Source organism: Battus philenor, unplaced genomic scaffold, assembly GCF_028537555.1.
Source record: "Battus philenor isolate CCGP_79_NKW_IND1 unplaced genomic scaffold, ilBatPhil1.0.hap1 SCAF_12, whole genome shotgun sequence".
NCBI classification, from domain to species: domain Eukaryota; kingdom Metazoa; phylum Arthropoda; class Insecta; order Lepidoptera; family Papilionidae; genus Battus; species Battus philenor.
In genome coordinates, this window is record NW_027181674.1 from 15352170 (window position 1) to 15367564 (window position 15395).

The 15395-nt window shown below is 40.9% G+C and overlaps 3 protein-coding genes across 3 annotated transcripts; 1 reads left to right on the top strand and 2 right to left on the bottom strand.

Annotated features, from left to right (window-relative positions):
• Positions 1–69: 69 nt before the first annotated feature.
• Positions 70–10243, bottom strand: LOC137933003 (WD repeat-containing protein on Y chromosome-like). The gene is given in 15 exon segments (XM_068776726.1): positions 70–265; positions 532–743; positions 1733–1899; positions 2875–3012; positions 3123–3317; positions 3659–3747; positions 3937–4073; positions 4770–5022; positions 5633–5866; positions 6202–6381; positions 7097–7273; positions 7568–7725; positions 8752–8863; positions 9394–9585; positions 9989–10243. Coding segments are annotated over 15 exon segments (2685 nt in total). The 3' UTR covers positions 70–79.
• Positions 10244–10760: 517 nt separating this feature from the next.
• mRpS21 (mitochondrial ribosomal protein S21) lies at positions 10761–11446 on the top strand. The gene is made up of 2 exons (XM_068776733.1): positions 10761–11006; positions 11275–11446. The coding sequence occupies exons 1-2, from the start codon at positions 10833–10835 to the stop codon at positions 11389–11391; spliced, it is 291 nt and encodes a 96-aa protein (XP_068632834.1). The 5' UTR covers positions 10761–10832; the 3' UTR covers positions 11392–11446.
• Positions 11447–12584: 1138 nt separating this feature from the next.
• On the bottom strand, positions 12585–15236 carry oaf (out at first). Its single transcript, XM_068776594.1, has 6 exons — positions 15079–15236; positions 14895–15008; positions 14536–14670; positions 13824–14004; positions 13346–13488; positions 12585–13018 (listed from the first exon to the last, which is right to left on the bottom strand). Exons 1-6 carry the CDS (start codon positions 15160–15162, stop codon positions 12866–12868), a joined length of 810 nt encoding a protein of 269 aa, XP_068632695.1. The 5' UTR covers positions 15163–15236; the 3' UTR covers positions 12585–12865.
• Between the last annotated feature and the right edge of the window lie 159 nt (positions 15237–15395).

Sequence of the window (15395 nt, forward strand, 5' to 3'; positions counted from 1 at the left end):
CATGACGCGCGCAATCAGGGTCACGGTCAGAAAGAGGACAATGAACTAATAAATATGTCGTGTAACAGTGGCAAGAAGTTTACGACAGAAGAAGCTTCAGGTCGTCGATGTAGGCGAGCGTGGTGATGGAGCGCAGGTGCGCGCGGTAGCTGTTGAGCAGCAGCGGCAGCGGCTGGTCGCGCACGCAGCGCTTGGCGCGGCCCTCCACGCGGTCGCGCCACAGGAACGGGAACTCTAGGCGCAGCCGCGGCATGTTCACGTGCACCTGCAGCACAGTCTCCGCTAACTAGCACTGCGACGCGCTCCCCCGGCAGCTCAACACTCCGCAATCAAATTCATGTCCCTGATGACTAAGACATTGCCGACGGAAGTCACTTGTTATCCCCGTTAATGTTAACCCACAATTGTAAAGGAATATTTGTTACATAATATGATACTATAAGTGTAAAGACTATGCAAGTCCGTAATGAAAGCAGTTTGTCAACTGGCAAGAGACGACAAGTGTCGGTGTTCAATAAAAACTCATCTCACCTTCTCCACTGTCAGGAAGTTCGTCATGAGCCAAACTTTAATGTAGCCCACGGTGGTTCCGGAGAACAAGTAGTCGTTATTGATGTCGGTAGCGAAGGCCGACACGTAGTCCCCGGCCGTGTGGATGCCCTGGAACGAGCCCTTGTAGCCGCCGGCCGGGTGGTCCGACCAGCACTGCACCTGCCCGTTTTCCAGAGACAGGAACATAGACGCTGCAAAAGTTCTTTACTCAATTGTAATAATGACGAAACACCTAAAACTTTTTCTTAGCGTATGCCATGCATTCCCACCACGTGTCCAGAACACCTGCATGTGCTATCAACCAATTGCTAACCCGCGGGTTCAGACCAACGACACACTTGATGCAGAGTGAGTAATGGTCATTAACAGGACTAATACTCTCGCGCAGCGCCACTGCGGAAACTCTCATAATACGATTTCGGCAGAAGTATGAATTGATGTCAAACTTTGTCAATACAAGCATTACGTACGTAATGGCGTTTCATTTGGAACGGTTATGCGGTTTGTATCAAACGAGAGTGTCTCATTTCGTTTCATTTAGGACGAAGAACTTTTCGAAGCTCAGAAGAGTTATTACGACGGTAGCGAATCAGAAACCCGCAATGCATATCGGTACGTGACAGAAAGGGACTGAAAATAAAATGCCACTTGTATTCAAAAGATGTGTTTATTCACGGCGCCGAATTTATACGTAGTAGTGGACTAACACTGACTATTCGTGCACAATTTCGTGACTACACGATCACTAAATTAATTCCATCAAAACTTAGTTATATCATGTCCATATGGACGAATTCTACTCATTATGACAAATGGTATCGAACCGAGTATCGTTGGCAAGATCGCTTCGTTGTCGCCTCTCGGAACATTTCAAGACCTATTCTTAACAGATAGTTTCTAGACGGTTCGACGAGGGGTTAGGAGGTCAGGTATAGAAAAAACAAAGCCAGCGGAGAACATGCCTCTATTGCAGACTATACTGCATTTTATGCCTGCCCGCTGCAATAAAGATTCAATAAAGCAAGGGACGGACAATGGAGTCCAAACAACTTTATTGCTTTAATTACCCTGCCTACCGTTTTTTGATCGCGCCGCTAGCCCCAACGTGTTCGTAAAGTTCCTGATTCCCGGCGGTCTCCTTCGTGTCGGATATAGGTTGTAGGTGAGTGGAGAGTGTTACCGTCGTGCATGGAAAGCGGGCGCGTCTCCAGGAATATCATGGCGTGCACGGCTAGTTGCCGGAGGCTCTGCGCCTGCGCCGGCAGCGCCACCGACGACACGCGGCGCGCGCGCCCCGACCGCACGTTGCCCAAGCTGCCGGTTCATACGGTGCATGCAACCAGAGCGCTCCAATACCAACATCATTTGAAAATTAAACGCGTTTACCTGTTGTAGGCATATAGCCTTGGCCATAATTATGTTAACTAATTTATAAAGAACATTAATAAACGAAAAAAAAGTTAAAAAAAGGGATAATACGGTACAAATTAACTCATTGACATCATTTTCAGCTTTGAATCGTTTAGTGTTCACTTGTGTACGTCATGAGGAGAATACCATCTGAGCCCAGTTTAAGAAAAACCAGAATCAAATTGCTTATCCGATCCGATGCAAGCAATAAACCTCGTAGCGATATATCTTAAGTTCAACTTAAAATATGATCCCCCGGTCGAAAATTTTTAAACCGTCCTGATCTCAGAAGTGCATAAATCTCAATTTATGTTCTTTGATGTTCTCTGTCAAAACTTTTTTAACACTTTCTGCTTGATAAGTTTTTAAGTTATTGCTGAATAACAAAAAGAGTGTATTGTGAAAGCGTACACAGTTGTCGACGGCAGTGTTGTTGATTTTATGCCGCGTAAAGAAAAGTAATAACTAACTAGAGCCTTAATATCAGTGCAAGCCATAAGGTTTAGGAGAAATAGCGATATACATAAGCGTTACCATTTATTGTATATTCATTACTGTTATTAAGCACGTGTACTTGATTCCTATGTATTGTCATATGATTTACTTTCTTTCTTTCCACAGGGAACTTCCGTCACCATTCTGACATTTCGTTAAAGCTGTCTTGGCTCATTTTGAAATTAATTTATTAATAGTACTCAGGCAATATTAAAGAATTAAACAAGAGAATTGACGAACCCGCAATCGACGCGGGCGATGAAATACGTCCCGTGCACTCTTTCTAGGAGGAACGACAAGAGGAAAAGCCCGTTGTCCTAACACTGAAGACGTAACATTTTAAAAAGTATGAATCTCTATGACACCTGTTCGGAACACACGTACTGGTGAGACTCGATTATAAAACTAAGGCCATACCTAGGGCGGAAGACGGCGGAGGCGCGCTGCGCGTGCTGCCCGTGCTGTGCGTGCTGCGTGGCGGCCGGCTGCGGGGACGCGGCGCGCTTGCTGTACTGCATCTTAATGCGCAGCGTGGGCTCCGTGCACGAGAAGCGCCTGCATGCCACACGCCGCTCTCACTCTCAATACACAACGGACACGATTCCACATTACACCACACGCCACACTCTGCGTGACTGCACTAGCGCTACGACAAACCCTGACACCTGTAGGGCTGCCCAGTCTCCAGCTTCCACAGCAGCAGCTCGGAAGTATAGGAGGCGGTGGCGATGGTGAGCGGCATGCGCACGGCCGCCGCCAGCACGTCGTCGCTGTGCCGCGTCTCCCAGCTCTTGCCGTGCGACGACAGCCCAGAGTCCTCGAACTCCGTCACGTGCCGGTTCCAACCCACCGCTAGGATCCTGGGCAGAGAGCAACATTGCGCGAAAGGGTCAAAAAATTTCATCAGTCATTCGGTGTGCTCGCTGCAAGGCTTGAGTAATGAATTTTGTAAACCTTAATACTTGTAGGTAATATAACTTCGTTAAGTACGGCGCCAACTAAGAAGCAGCTAAAATTGAGAGAAAAAAGTCAGGGCTGGTAACACTGCAGAGCGCTTGCAACAAGCCTTACCGCTAGCGATATACGCACTGTACGAATTATTTAAGGTCGCTTTTAAATTTTTAAAAGTGACTCTGTACTGCCGTAATAAATGTGGAAAGTGCTATGAACATATAATTGGCGATCTTCACTAGAAACGTACCTGCCCTCCACCCAGAAGCAGCTGGTGACCTCGCACATGTGCTCGATTTCCATGCGGCGCAAGGCTACGCCCGTGTTGAAGTTCCACGTCTGGACAAACACACACAAGCTCCTAAACAGTGGCTCGCTCACTGAAGCTCGTAAAACTCTACTCCTCATTAAATAAGAACTCAGGCCGCCACACGCAAGAAGCATATTTGCTTCCGCAGCTTTACTATTAACTACTAAAACTTGACTAAGTAAATATTGAGCAACTATTGTAGTGGGTAAGTGGAACACCTTGAGCGTGCCGTCCCTGGCGCCGGTGAGCAGCAGCTGGTATGCGGGGTCAAAGCAGGCGGCCGTGATCTCCACCGGCACCAGCTCGCCGTGCAGCAGCCGCGAGTGCGCCCAGCGCATCACTACGTTGCGCTTCCCTGACAACCGTTCCGAATGAATCTACTGTAGCGACCACCTCTCTCTCAGTGTGACAAGTGCACAAATTCCACTCGTCATTGCACGACGTAGCGTAAACAGTATTTCTGCACCTTCTTCATAGTAATGTTTGTTCGTGGTTTAAACTAAAACTGTGTTTGAATTACTAAACACGTGTGGCTGGCTGCACACAGGCCAAGCCGGAGCGCGGGCCGGCCGAATGCGACGAGGACGAAATTTTCCTGCGACTGACCGGTTGAATCGCGAGCAGAAGTTCCATCGAATTCGTTACGAAATGCCTACTGCATGCCAGGTATCTACACAATCTTAATTTACGTTGAAATTAATTTATGAAATTTATAAGAAGCAAATACTTTGGAATAAATTAACAAGAAATTTTGACAAGAAATCACTTTTCATTTTCATTTTATTTTTACAATTTCATTTCAATAATTGTCAGATGGTAACTCGAGACGAAAACAAAGTGCATTTCTGTTATTTAGTTTTTCCCTGTTGTGAGTCACTGGGGAAAAGAAATAGATACAATTTCCCTTTTCACTCGCAAAGCATTCTTAACATTATAAGTAACTTTCATCATCTACGATCTGCGCGGATGGGGTCAAGCCACAAGATGTACGCGCGTGTTGACTCTGCGAGCGGCCAAAAATATATTAGTATCCGCCGAGTATTAGGCTTACCCGTCAACGGGTCCCAATTAATGATGATGCTGTCCATGCCGCAGGTGATGACGACTTTGAAGAGCGGGTTGTAGAGCAGCTTGGAGACGGCGCGCGAGTGCGTGAAGCCGTCCGTGTGCAGCGGGTTGAGCTGTTCGTCCAGCACCAGCGCGGCCAGCTTGATGGCGCCCAGGATGTACTCGCGCGTGGCCGGGTTGTACACCGCTGAGATCGGCGTGCGCTCGCCCACTTGCGGCGGGATGTCGATGTACGTCTACAAATATACATGGCCCGCTGGCGACAGCTGCTGTGCCCACATGGCACGTGATCGTGATAATAATACTTGGGAATCAATGGCAAGAACTAACGTGTTAATAGTGTTTCTGAAAATAAAAACGAACAAAACACATTCGTGGACACGTCTAGAAACTTCATAACCGTTGCTTAGGTTAAAGGATGCCTGTATAGAAGATTAGAATTTGATTCCAGATTCTTTAACATTGGGCTGTTCTGGTATTATTTATTTTAAGTGCACAAGTAATCTTCATAAATAACCGGAATAAAATAATTATATAAATAGATGAACAAAACATTAGACAAACGTTGTGGTTGACTGTCACTGTTTGCCTCGGAGGCATTTTTAAATATTAACTGTAAAGGCTGTAACACAATTTTTATCTTGAATTTAATATTTTTATTCGTGTATTTTATTCATTTTAATGTGTGATATTTATAACTGGGCTATGATACAAACGTCCTACTAGAAATAAAAATATGGTAATTTTAAATAATTGTTAATGAAAATGAATTAAAATTCACAGTGTATGCATATTGCAGATGGTATTTCGTTACTGACAGAACAGCGGCCATGTGTGCCATGTTACCTGCAAGCAGGCCTGGGACTGCAGGTCCCAGACCTTGATGGTGCGGTCCCGCGACAGGGAATAGGCCTTGCGCGCGCAGTCCTGCAGCACGAGCGAGATGATGCCGGCGCGGTGGCCGTGCAGCACGGCGCCCGCGGCGCGTGACACGAACGCGTTCCACACGCGCACCACGCAGTCCGGCCCGCCCGTCACCACCACGTGCGCCTCCTCGTCGAACGCGAAGCACTGCACGCCCTGCTACGGCACACGGCACACGGTTACTGCCCTACCTTGAATCTCGTTTTATTTTAAATAAAACGCAACAATAAAGCGCACATGTGCACTTGGTTTCAGTGACGGACTAATACCTAGTAATAATAGACCAATTAATATTCGTGACAAACCGCTGCATGGCAGAGATATATGACGAACAGTAGTGATAGACAAAAGGCTGGTTAAAAGAGCGTTCAAAGAAGAAAAAACTAAAACACATAAGTTTACATATACAGAGTGGAAGTAAATAGAATAGCGACCCAGTCGACGAATATAGTTTGGTAGTAAACGATTTGAGAAAAAAAAATTAGTAGGACCTTCTCCGTCCGGAAGGTGTTATGTGTCCTGGAAGCAGCGAGGTCACACATGAGCAGCGCGTCGGGGCACGTGGCGCAGGACACGACGCAGTGCAGCGACGCGTAGTACGCCACCTGCCGCACCCAGTCCGTGTGCGCGCGCGGGAACTCCACCAGCTGCAGCTCGGGCAGCAGTTCCGGCTGCCGACATAACACGTGTCTTATCGACGGTCACTGGTGCAGAGAACTGGAGGATATGACTGAAAAAATCCCGAGAATTAAATATCCACCGTACACCAGCGCAGTAGCGAGCTTTGCGCCCAAGTCACATTGCCATCAAGGTTGTAACAGGCTGTCGTGAAAGACGTACACATCTTGTGCCGCATTTGTATTTATTTTTAATTGTGCTCGTTGCTCCTGCCACTTTATTACAATTTGTGTGACGTATTGTTGATTGTACTTTAACGAAGGCTCGTACTTTTATTTGCTGCTGTCTTTTGTTTTTGCATCTGCTTAAGCTGTTCGATGGACCGAATCACATCCACAACTAAGTTATCGCAAATAGATAGCCATCTGAGTTATAGGCTTTTTCTTAGATCTGAACGCGTTTCAGGCCCCCATAGCGTTGCGGTTGTCGTAATTGCAGAAAGCCATTATAGAGGAACTCAATTCGATTCTTGTTTCTATTTAATTGTGCTCTCTCGGCATACTTCAGACATACAAAATTATAATTACTAATTCAGAGAGAAAAACAATGAATTTATTTATAATCACGGCACTTTTTAACTACGTATCCACATTATGAATTCTAACGGGATGTTTGAATAAGCTGCATCGACCACGTGGTCAAGGTGGCATGCTATGTAACCGTGAGACAGCGAGGAGCCAAGTGGCATGGAGGAGGAGAAACGCGCACTCGCTTCTGTAGGTCAACGTGGCGCAGGCAGACGAGCGCACGGCCCGGCTGGTTGCGGAAGGGGCCGCGCATCACCGCCGAGAAGCGCAGCACGCGCACGTAGCCGCCCACGTCGCCACAGATCAGCATGCAGCTCTCCCTGATGTCCTTGTTGAAGTGGTAATACATTGTGCTTATCTGCGGAAAATGAAAAATGTACCAGTTCTGATAATAGCAGGGTCGCAAGTGCGAAGTGTACAGAGAGCCCAGTGTAACAATATTTAAACTGCACTTTAATTAAATCTTGCAACCATATCTAAGAGATGATTACACATTGTGTTATTAACACGTATGATTTATATCTGTACAAAATCGTTGGGAGTCAATTGTTATTCGTGTGCCCTGATAACTCCGTAGACGAGGTATGTCTACGTCTCTGTAATAATAAAAACGTATAATTTCGCTGGGGAATCTAGCTTGGGTCGTATTTACCATGTAGTCCCAGCTGGTGATGATGATCTTGAGCGTGAAGGTGCCAGCACTGCAGTCGTAAAAGCGCAGGTCGCGCTCCGTAGAGCTGGTCACCACGATGTTGACGTCGGGCATGCACGCCAGGTCCGTCACCCACGTGGTGCGCACCTTCAGCTGCGCTGCGAGCGTTCGCGGCCGTGCTTACGTGATGTATATCAACAAAATTAAATAAAAAAAGCCCTGAATGAATTTGTTGTGGGTTCTTCGCAGACCAATACGCCTTAGTACCATTAATAGCGATCACGCTTGACGCACATGAGTGATCGCTATTAAAGATTCAAAGTAGTAAATAGACTCGACGAATAAATGAAACTACAAGCCCCAAAACATACAATTATCCGAAATTCTTTACAAAAATTCGCGTTTAAAAAAGTAATTGCAATACACAAGTGAGTTCTCGTCCCGTGCGAGTTTCTCGGCTGTCGCACTGCCCGCTCGGGAGTCACCTTGCTCGTGAGCGAGCAGCTTGCAACTTGTTGTGCGATGTATACCGAGCGCAGTGCCCGTGTTTACATTGTGAGTTATATTGTGAGGTTGTTCCCGCTCCAAGCAGAAGTCTAACCGTGGCTCGTTGATAGTGGACTACTTTTGTTACCATGCATGTTCTCTGGTTCCCTTGTTCACGTCAATAATTTGAGACCGACTTAACCAATTTCTCTATTTTTAATACGCTTTCAATACTTCCTAGAAGTTTATGGAATAAAAAATAGAAGAGACGGAAAAAGTTAAACAAAATAATTTAAAAATAATTGAAACTTCGCGTTTGACAGTTAGCTTCAAGCTTGGCGCGTTTGTCAGGTCACAAATGGCGAATTTATGTCAACAGCTGCATTTATCGGTATTAATATTTATATATTTAGTTACTTTAGTGAAATAAGTTACATTATTTGTGTTCTACTGAAATGCGGCAGGCCAGTAACTTCTGGAAGTACAAAGTCGGTCGGGACAAAGAAATAGAGCGTCCTGCAGTGCTACCCCGGCGCTATCCCTCGTCAGTCTCTCAGTTAACACTCATAAGTGTCATAAAACTACCACTGAAATACACCAACACAGTAAAACTTTAAACTATCTCCTACATCTTTTACAGTTAGTCCGAATCAGAAGTAATTCGGTACTAAGTTTTTGTGCTTTGTGCTGATACTAACGGCTGGAGGAGTAGGCGGTCCTGAGTCGCACCATGTCCAGCGACCACCAGTTGATCATGCCGTCGCGGCTGGCCGTGATGTACGTGCCCTGCATGGGGTCCGTGCTGCGGTCCTGCGGGCCGTTTCGTTAATAACCAACTACCTCTGTTTAATGGTTAGCCACCTGCAGACCGCCACTGACAGGCTCCGGTCTATCTTCATACATCGATGGGACTCCCTTCCGCGTAATTAGATAAGTATACATATCACTTGGAAATTGTTTTGTTATTACGTAAACCTTTATAACTAATAATGATTAACAATGTATGTTTGCTAACACTATTAATTTATGTCCACCGATCGATAAAAACTGCAAAAGTGACGGACACACATTTTAAGATTTAATTCCTGCGGTAGTGGTAGCACACACTGACGGTTTTAATTACCGCGGCAGCGCGGGAATCCAACAGAAACCGATCACTGATAAATGATTGGACAGTCATTAAAACGTTCTCGATATGAACATAAAAAATCTTTTATGAAAACTGCTTTTGCTTTGACTAATTATGAATAGTATTTCTGATTCCCAGAGTGAGTTGAGTTATCGCCCGCTTACTTTACTCGCAAAGGCAAAAGTTGACTATAAGTACAATTTCAGTTTACTTTGGCGACATCTGGGCAGAAGCAAATCCTAGATATTGGATGGCGGTGCTGCGAACGCATGATCTTCGGCAGCCCCATAATGGGTAACTGAAGAGACTCTCCCTGATCATCCTGGTCGCTGCCGAAATAGCCCAGGAGCAGGTGCGACACCAGCTGGTCCCAGTCTATCTCCCCGTCGCGGCTTGTGTTGATCTAGAAAAACGTAAAGCGTCTCGTATCAGACGGTATCATGCCATTATATCTAAAAGTAGAACTTGTACAAGAAAGTGAACAAACGACAATTTGATTCCATTCTATTGAGGGCCGAGTAATTAATGGTTTGAGCAGGATTTTGTGCACAAAATTCGGACAGACGCCCTTTGGTTGGCATGTGCGATACATTTTTGTCATTGACTTGACAGAGCGCCCGCTATGTAAAATAGAATAAAATCTGTACAGAGATTCATATAACAAATTTCTTTATAGTACATTTTTATTTGTAGTCAATGAAAGCAAGTAAAGCAAATAAATACCGCAATGGTAATAAGCAAGTATGGAAATGATTCCACAAACAAATTATGCCATAAGTGATTTTTAAGAAAAACCTGAGGAGTACCTTCATGAAAAGTATTTTAAATTCTTCGTCATCATATTCAACGTTTAGTAAAGTCCTCAACAAGTTTCTGAATTCATTTTGTAAGAGCTTGTGACCGGGAGTCGATTCAAACACTTCCTTAATCTTCACCATGTCATTCATGGAGCATCTTTCATGAAGAGGACTGTTCCTCCACTTTCGAACCTGTGGTGAAGTACTACCATCAGACCGAGAGGAAAGCGTTAGCAGAGATCTCATATCACTGTCATTTGCCATATTTCCTAAAATAAATAACTTAATTAATATATCAAAAAATATCAATTATATCGAAAATAATTATTTGACGTTTGTGAACGACTATAATTCTGACAAATATATTTAAGCTATTTTTTAAAAAAATATTTATTGTTGTGCTCTATAATATAATTTAAGATTTTTTAAGCAAAATGATTGAAGATAATTTTATAAACTAATTCATAAATAAAATCTGCACACTGTCTGTCTTAAATTATTCAATACTATATTAATAATATATTAATAATAATACAACATTGTACTGCTTAAGAGTTATTTTATGTCTAGTTTTTTCAACTAGACTAAAACAGCGTAGTTTTTATTAGGAATTATAACAATAAATTAGAGAACGTCTTTATACACAATTCATATAAAACAATTGTAGCTTTGCAAGAATATTTTAAAATAAAACTTAAAGGCATATGTTTATGTGAATCTTATAGAAAACTGTAAAGTAACTTTCTCTGAAAACTGATCCCAGTTGGTATTTTGACAGATGTCAAAGCGATTGAAAATGTCAAAATGTATTTCTAACCTACGAAGAATACTAAAACAAGACCAATCGTAAATAATGTTTTTAACACTTAAACTTTTATCCAACAGGCATCCGTCTTTCATTGCTCGGACGGTTTTCGTAAAAAACAATAATGTCGAGGATGCATGTAGACTTGTGAACAGGATTCTTGGCAAAGAAGGCATCCTGGAACAATACCGCCGCACCAGATATTATGAAAAACCTTTTCAAGTAAGGGGAAGCATACTGAACTCGCTTCATACCTTTTGTGTTAAATTTATATTTGAACTAAGTTACTTGTTTTCTGTAGGTTGTTTGCAAAATATATTTGCTTTGTAGTAGAGCAAATAATTTACGTAATACACGAAAAGTAACTAATTATTAAATTTTCTCATTCGGGTTGTTCCTATTTAGTGTATCATTCATCTTTTTATTTGTTTTGAATTAAAAGAATTACATTTTGGGTATTTATGATTAATTAGGTATTGAAACATTACAGACAAGACGAAGAGTGAACCATGAGAGATGCAAAGCAATATATAATGAAGACATGGAACGAAAAATTCAATTTGTCTTACGGAAGAATCGTCATGAACCATTTCCTGGATGTCATTAAATTAAATCTTATATAGCACAATAAGTACTAGAGTTAATAAAAATGAAATAACCAAGTTATTTTTTTTGGAAAGTCTCTCTTTATGACGCTTTCCTAATTCCTTCAGAACTCAATAGCTGACCAAAAACACTTAAGATTTAGTTAATCAGCACTTTCCAGCCTTTTATGTTTCATGTGTCATATTTTTGCTTTTCTAATAATTTTAGAATGCCTCTTAGTAACATACACAATTTTTATATTAAAGCGAAAGGATTAAACACATGACAAAGCCACTTTCAAATTACTTCACCTATGAGGCTAACCTAATGTGGGGATATTTGGAAACAATGCTCTAAATCATGGATGCAAAGACTGCAGCGAGCAAGTCAAATACTGGTGGCCGCCGACAGCAAAAATAATACTCTTGTACATTCAAAAAATATTGAATTCTAATTATTAACAATTCTATATTGTTTTTAATGTCCTATATATTTGGCGGCCGGCCCGCCATCAGTCCATGTTTTACCTGAGTGGCCCCTAGTCTTAATAAGTCTGTGCAACCATGCTCTAAATAGTTACAGTAATGAAACTTTAGGGCTCCATTAAGAGACTGCTTACTTACATGCCTGGCATATTTACATCATTACTTTATTTTCGTTATTGAATTGAGGAGTTAATAAAGATCTTAAGCTTAAAAAATAGTCACTCCATGATTTGATTAGAGACCAGGAACATTGAGATGATACTCTTGGCTTATATTTAATAAGACCTACATTCTTTAGATTACTATTAAATTAGATTAATCATAGTACATTTAATTCTGCAGCCTATTTATCTCAAAGATTTTTTTGCAACTGACTTCATGTAAGCGACATGATTCTTAACTTTAGCCTAATATTGAGTGGCCTATTGTAGACTTAAAAAGTCTATCTAGCTGCGAACACGGACTAAGTTTAATATTATATCTTAAATAATAAACTCACTACCTAAAACTATTTCATCCATTAGCATTGTAGTTACTCTTGATTCAATGGAGTAAGAAATAAAACAAGCATTTTAAGAACAATAAACACCATACAAAAAGTATATATTTTCTCTTACTGCAATACAATTCCTTCTTAGCATCATATTTACAAAGACAACAGTGGTTCGAAAACATTGTGACAAAATATTATAATTATCCAATTGCCAAACTTCATAATGAAAATGAAATAGAATTACAAATAGGATAGGATAGAATTACATCTTTCAACATATTACAATCAGTTTTACTGTGAAAACTATTGTTTTTAAAAATAATAAACCATTGAGGTTATTTTTACGAGAATCAGTATGTCCAAATAATCCACAGCCGCTAGCAAATGAAGCCTTTCTTTTTTTGTCACTGAAATATGTAAAGCTTCCACACTGGAATCCTAGTCCTATAGAAGCAGGTAAGATGCACCCATGTGACAGTTTGGCACGAAACAGAGGCCTGTGGCCAGCAGGCACACTGTCACGTATAGCTGAGGCAACTGTCTCGCCGTCGCACATAATAGTGGTAGCGGTAGCAACGGTGGCAAGTTTTGATCCCACAACGGTAACTTAATCCACCTTGAGGTTTTCCTTTACAGTATTTCAGACCACAAGGGTACCAGTTGACACACACCTGCAATATACATCAATTATTTAGTTTCCATAGGTAATGTGGTTATAAATTATAAACAAGAAATTACTTTGTCATTTATCATTAATAATTAATATATAATGTGCAGCAAACATTTTAAGTATTTTTGGTCCAAATCAATTGAACAGCTATTACAGGCAGTAAATATCTTCCCTATAAAAAGGTGTACACTGTCTATATAATTTTATCTTTTAACATCAGGAATTAATGGTTTAAGGAACAATTCTATCTAAAAGTGAAGGAAATTAGGATTATTGGTGATTTTTAAAAAAAAAACATTTTTTTATAATAAATGCGCTGCTAACACACCTCTATATGGCAAATACATTCTTTCGCTGTGTCACTTTCTGCCACACATGGCCCAACCGTTGGCTTGCCATCCACCATCTCTGGTGACAGTGCATTGGGTGGAAATGGAGTGACCTCGGATGAATAGGATGACTGCTCCATGCCTTCAAAGATATTGTTAAGAATGATTATATTTATGCATCATACAAGCAAGCAGTAAAAATTTTAAATGCATAAAAATATGGACATTATATTAATGTATACACTAGAAAAACATTTTATCAGTTTTTTTATTGCGCTCTTTCCATATAGCTAATGACTCTGAGACAAATCATACTAGGAGTTAGTTTTAAAATTAAGCAATGGTGCATATAAACTTCTATGTTTGATAATAGGTGAAATCATAAAATCTAAAACTCATTAAGCTATAGCAACCCGTACAGTATATCAATCTAAACAAATAAATATAATTGACTACTTTATTGAGAAAATGTTGTACCTGGCCTTGGTGCCCATCTGGTGAGGTCTGCAGCTCTAAGATAGACACGCTCCCTAGCAGAGGCACAGTGTCTTGCAGCCACTGGTGACAGTAGCCTTACAGCTTGCCCTGCCCATGCTGTAGCTGTGGTCTGTCGCCAACCTTTGTCTTCCTCTGCTACACGCACAGTTCCTGGATTTTTCTAATAAAACAAATAACTATAAGAGACTCAGAGAAGACTTATAACTAATATCATTTAAATATTTCAAACTACATTTAAAATAAATGGATGTTTGGATCAAACAGTTATTTCCAAAATTTTAAACTACTCTGTACTTCACATGAAGATCAGATTAGAATAATTAAGAGCAGTGTTTCCTAATGTGGGGCCCACACCCCACTGGGGAGCAATTTGATTATTAAGGGGAGCCATGTGAAAATGGGCTTGACACTAGTTTAATCTTTCACTTTAATATAATGATAAAAAATAAGTATTTACATAGGGGCCATAAATATTTAAGAGAAGCTGAAGTGGGACAGCACTGAAAAGGTTGGAAAAAAGTGATTCAGAGAGAGTCATGCAGAGGCCAATTTATGTGGTTTTTATTACACTACAAACTTTTTATGAAGCGATCATAAGATAAGGATACTGAAGACACAGTCATTAGTCCTTGTTTCACAATCCTTGCTGTTATTGTGTGGAGCTAATTAAAAAAAGATGCATTATTAATACCTGACGTAGCTTAGCCATTGCATCAGGTGCAATGAAGTCGGCCTGGGCGGCATGTGTCAAGAAGCACACAGTCTGATGCCCGCTTTGCCCCAGCTCTTCTTCAGCTGGTATTACAACCTTCATTGCTTCGACCTCCTTCAACAAAAGAGTATGAAGAGTTACATAAAAATAAAAACAAAAGATTCCAGTTGCTAAAAAAATATAGGTTATCATGTTACCAAAATAAAGTCCTAGTCAAAAAAATCATAATTCTCAAGTTGATTAGAAGAAATTGGAAAAAGATTGACGGCTACAGTTAATAGCTATTTTTCCTAATTTAAAAAAAAATTAAAATTAAAGATAACTATCCAGTTCCTTACGTTGGTGAAGTCGACTAGTTGAGACACGTACACTCCATCCAAACGCAAAAAATCCAATATGACGGTGTCTTCCGATACGTTCGCCGTTATGTTCTCCTGCATAACGTCGCCACCCTGCACCCAGCGATTATTCAATTATTATTAAATCAAGTTAAAAACATCATGAAAAGGTTAAGTTTGTTACCTGATTTTTAACATTGATTACCAATTGCAAGTGTAATGGTTGAATAACTGCGTAAATAAAAATTATTTTCGTTTGTAAATACATCTTTTCTTTGGCCAATTATCATAAAACAAACATTATATTGCCCTCTTATTTTTTGCTCATAACTCAAACACAATCCGATTCTATTGTTTGTGTTTATGGAGTATGTTTTGTAATGTTGTAATATGGATAAATAATAATATGTCTTATTTTATTAAAAATTTGCGACATGAAATAAAAAAAATATTTATCTATCAAAAAATATACAAAAATGGAGAAGATTACAATAAGAATCT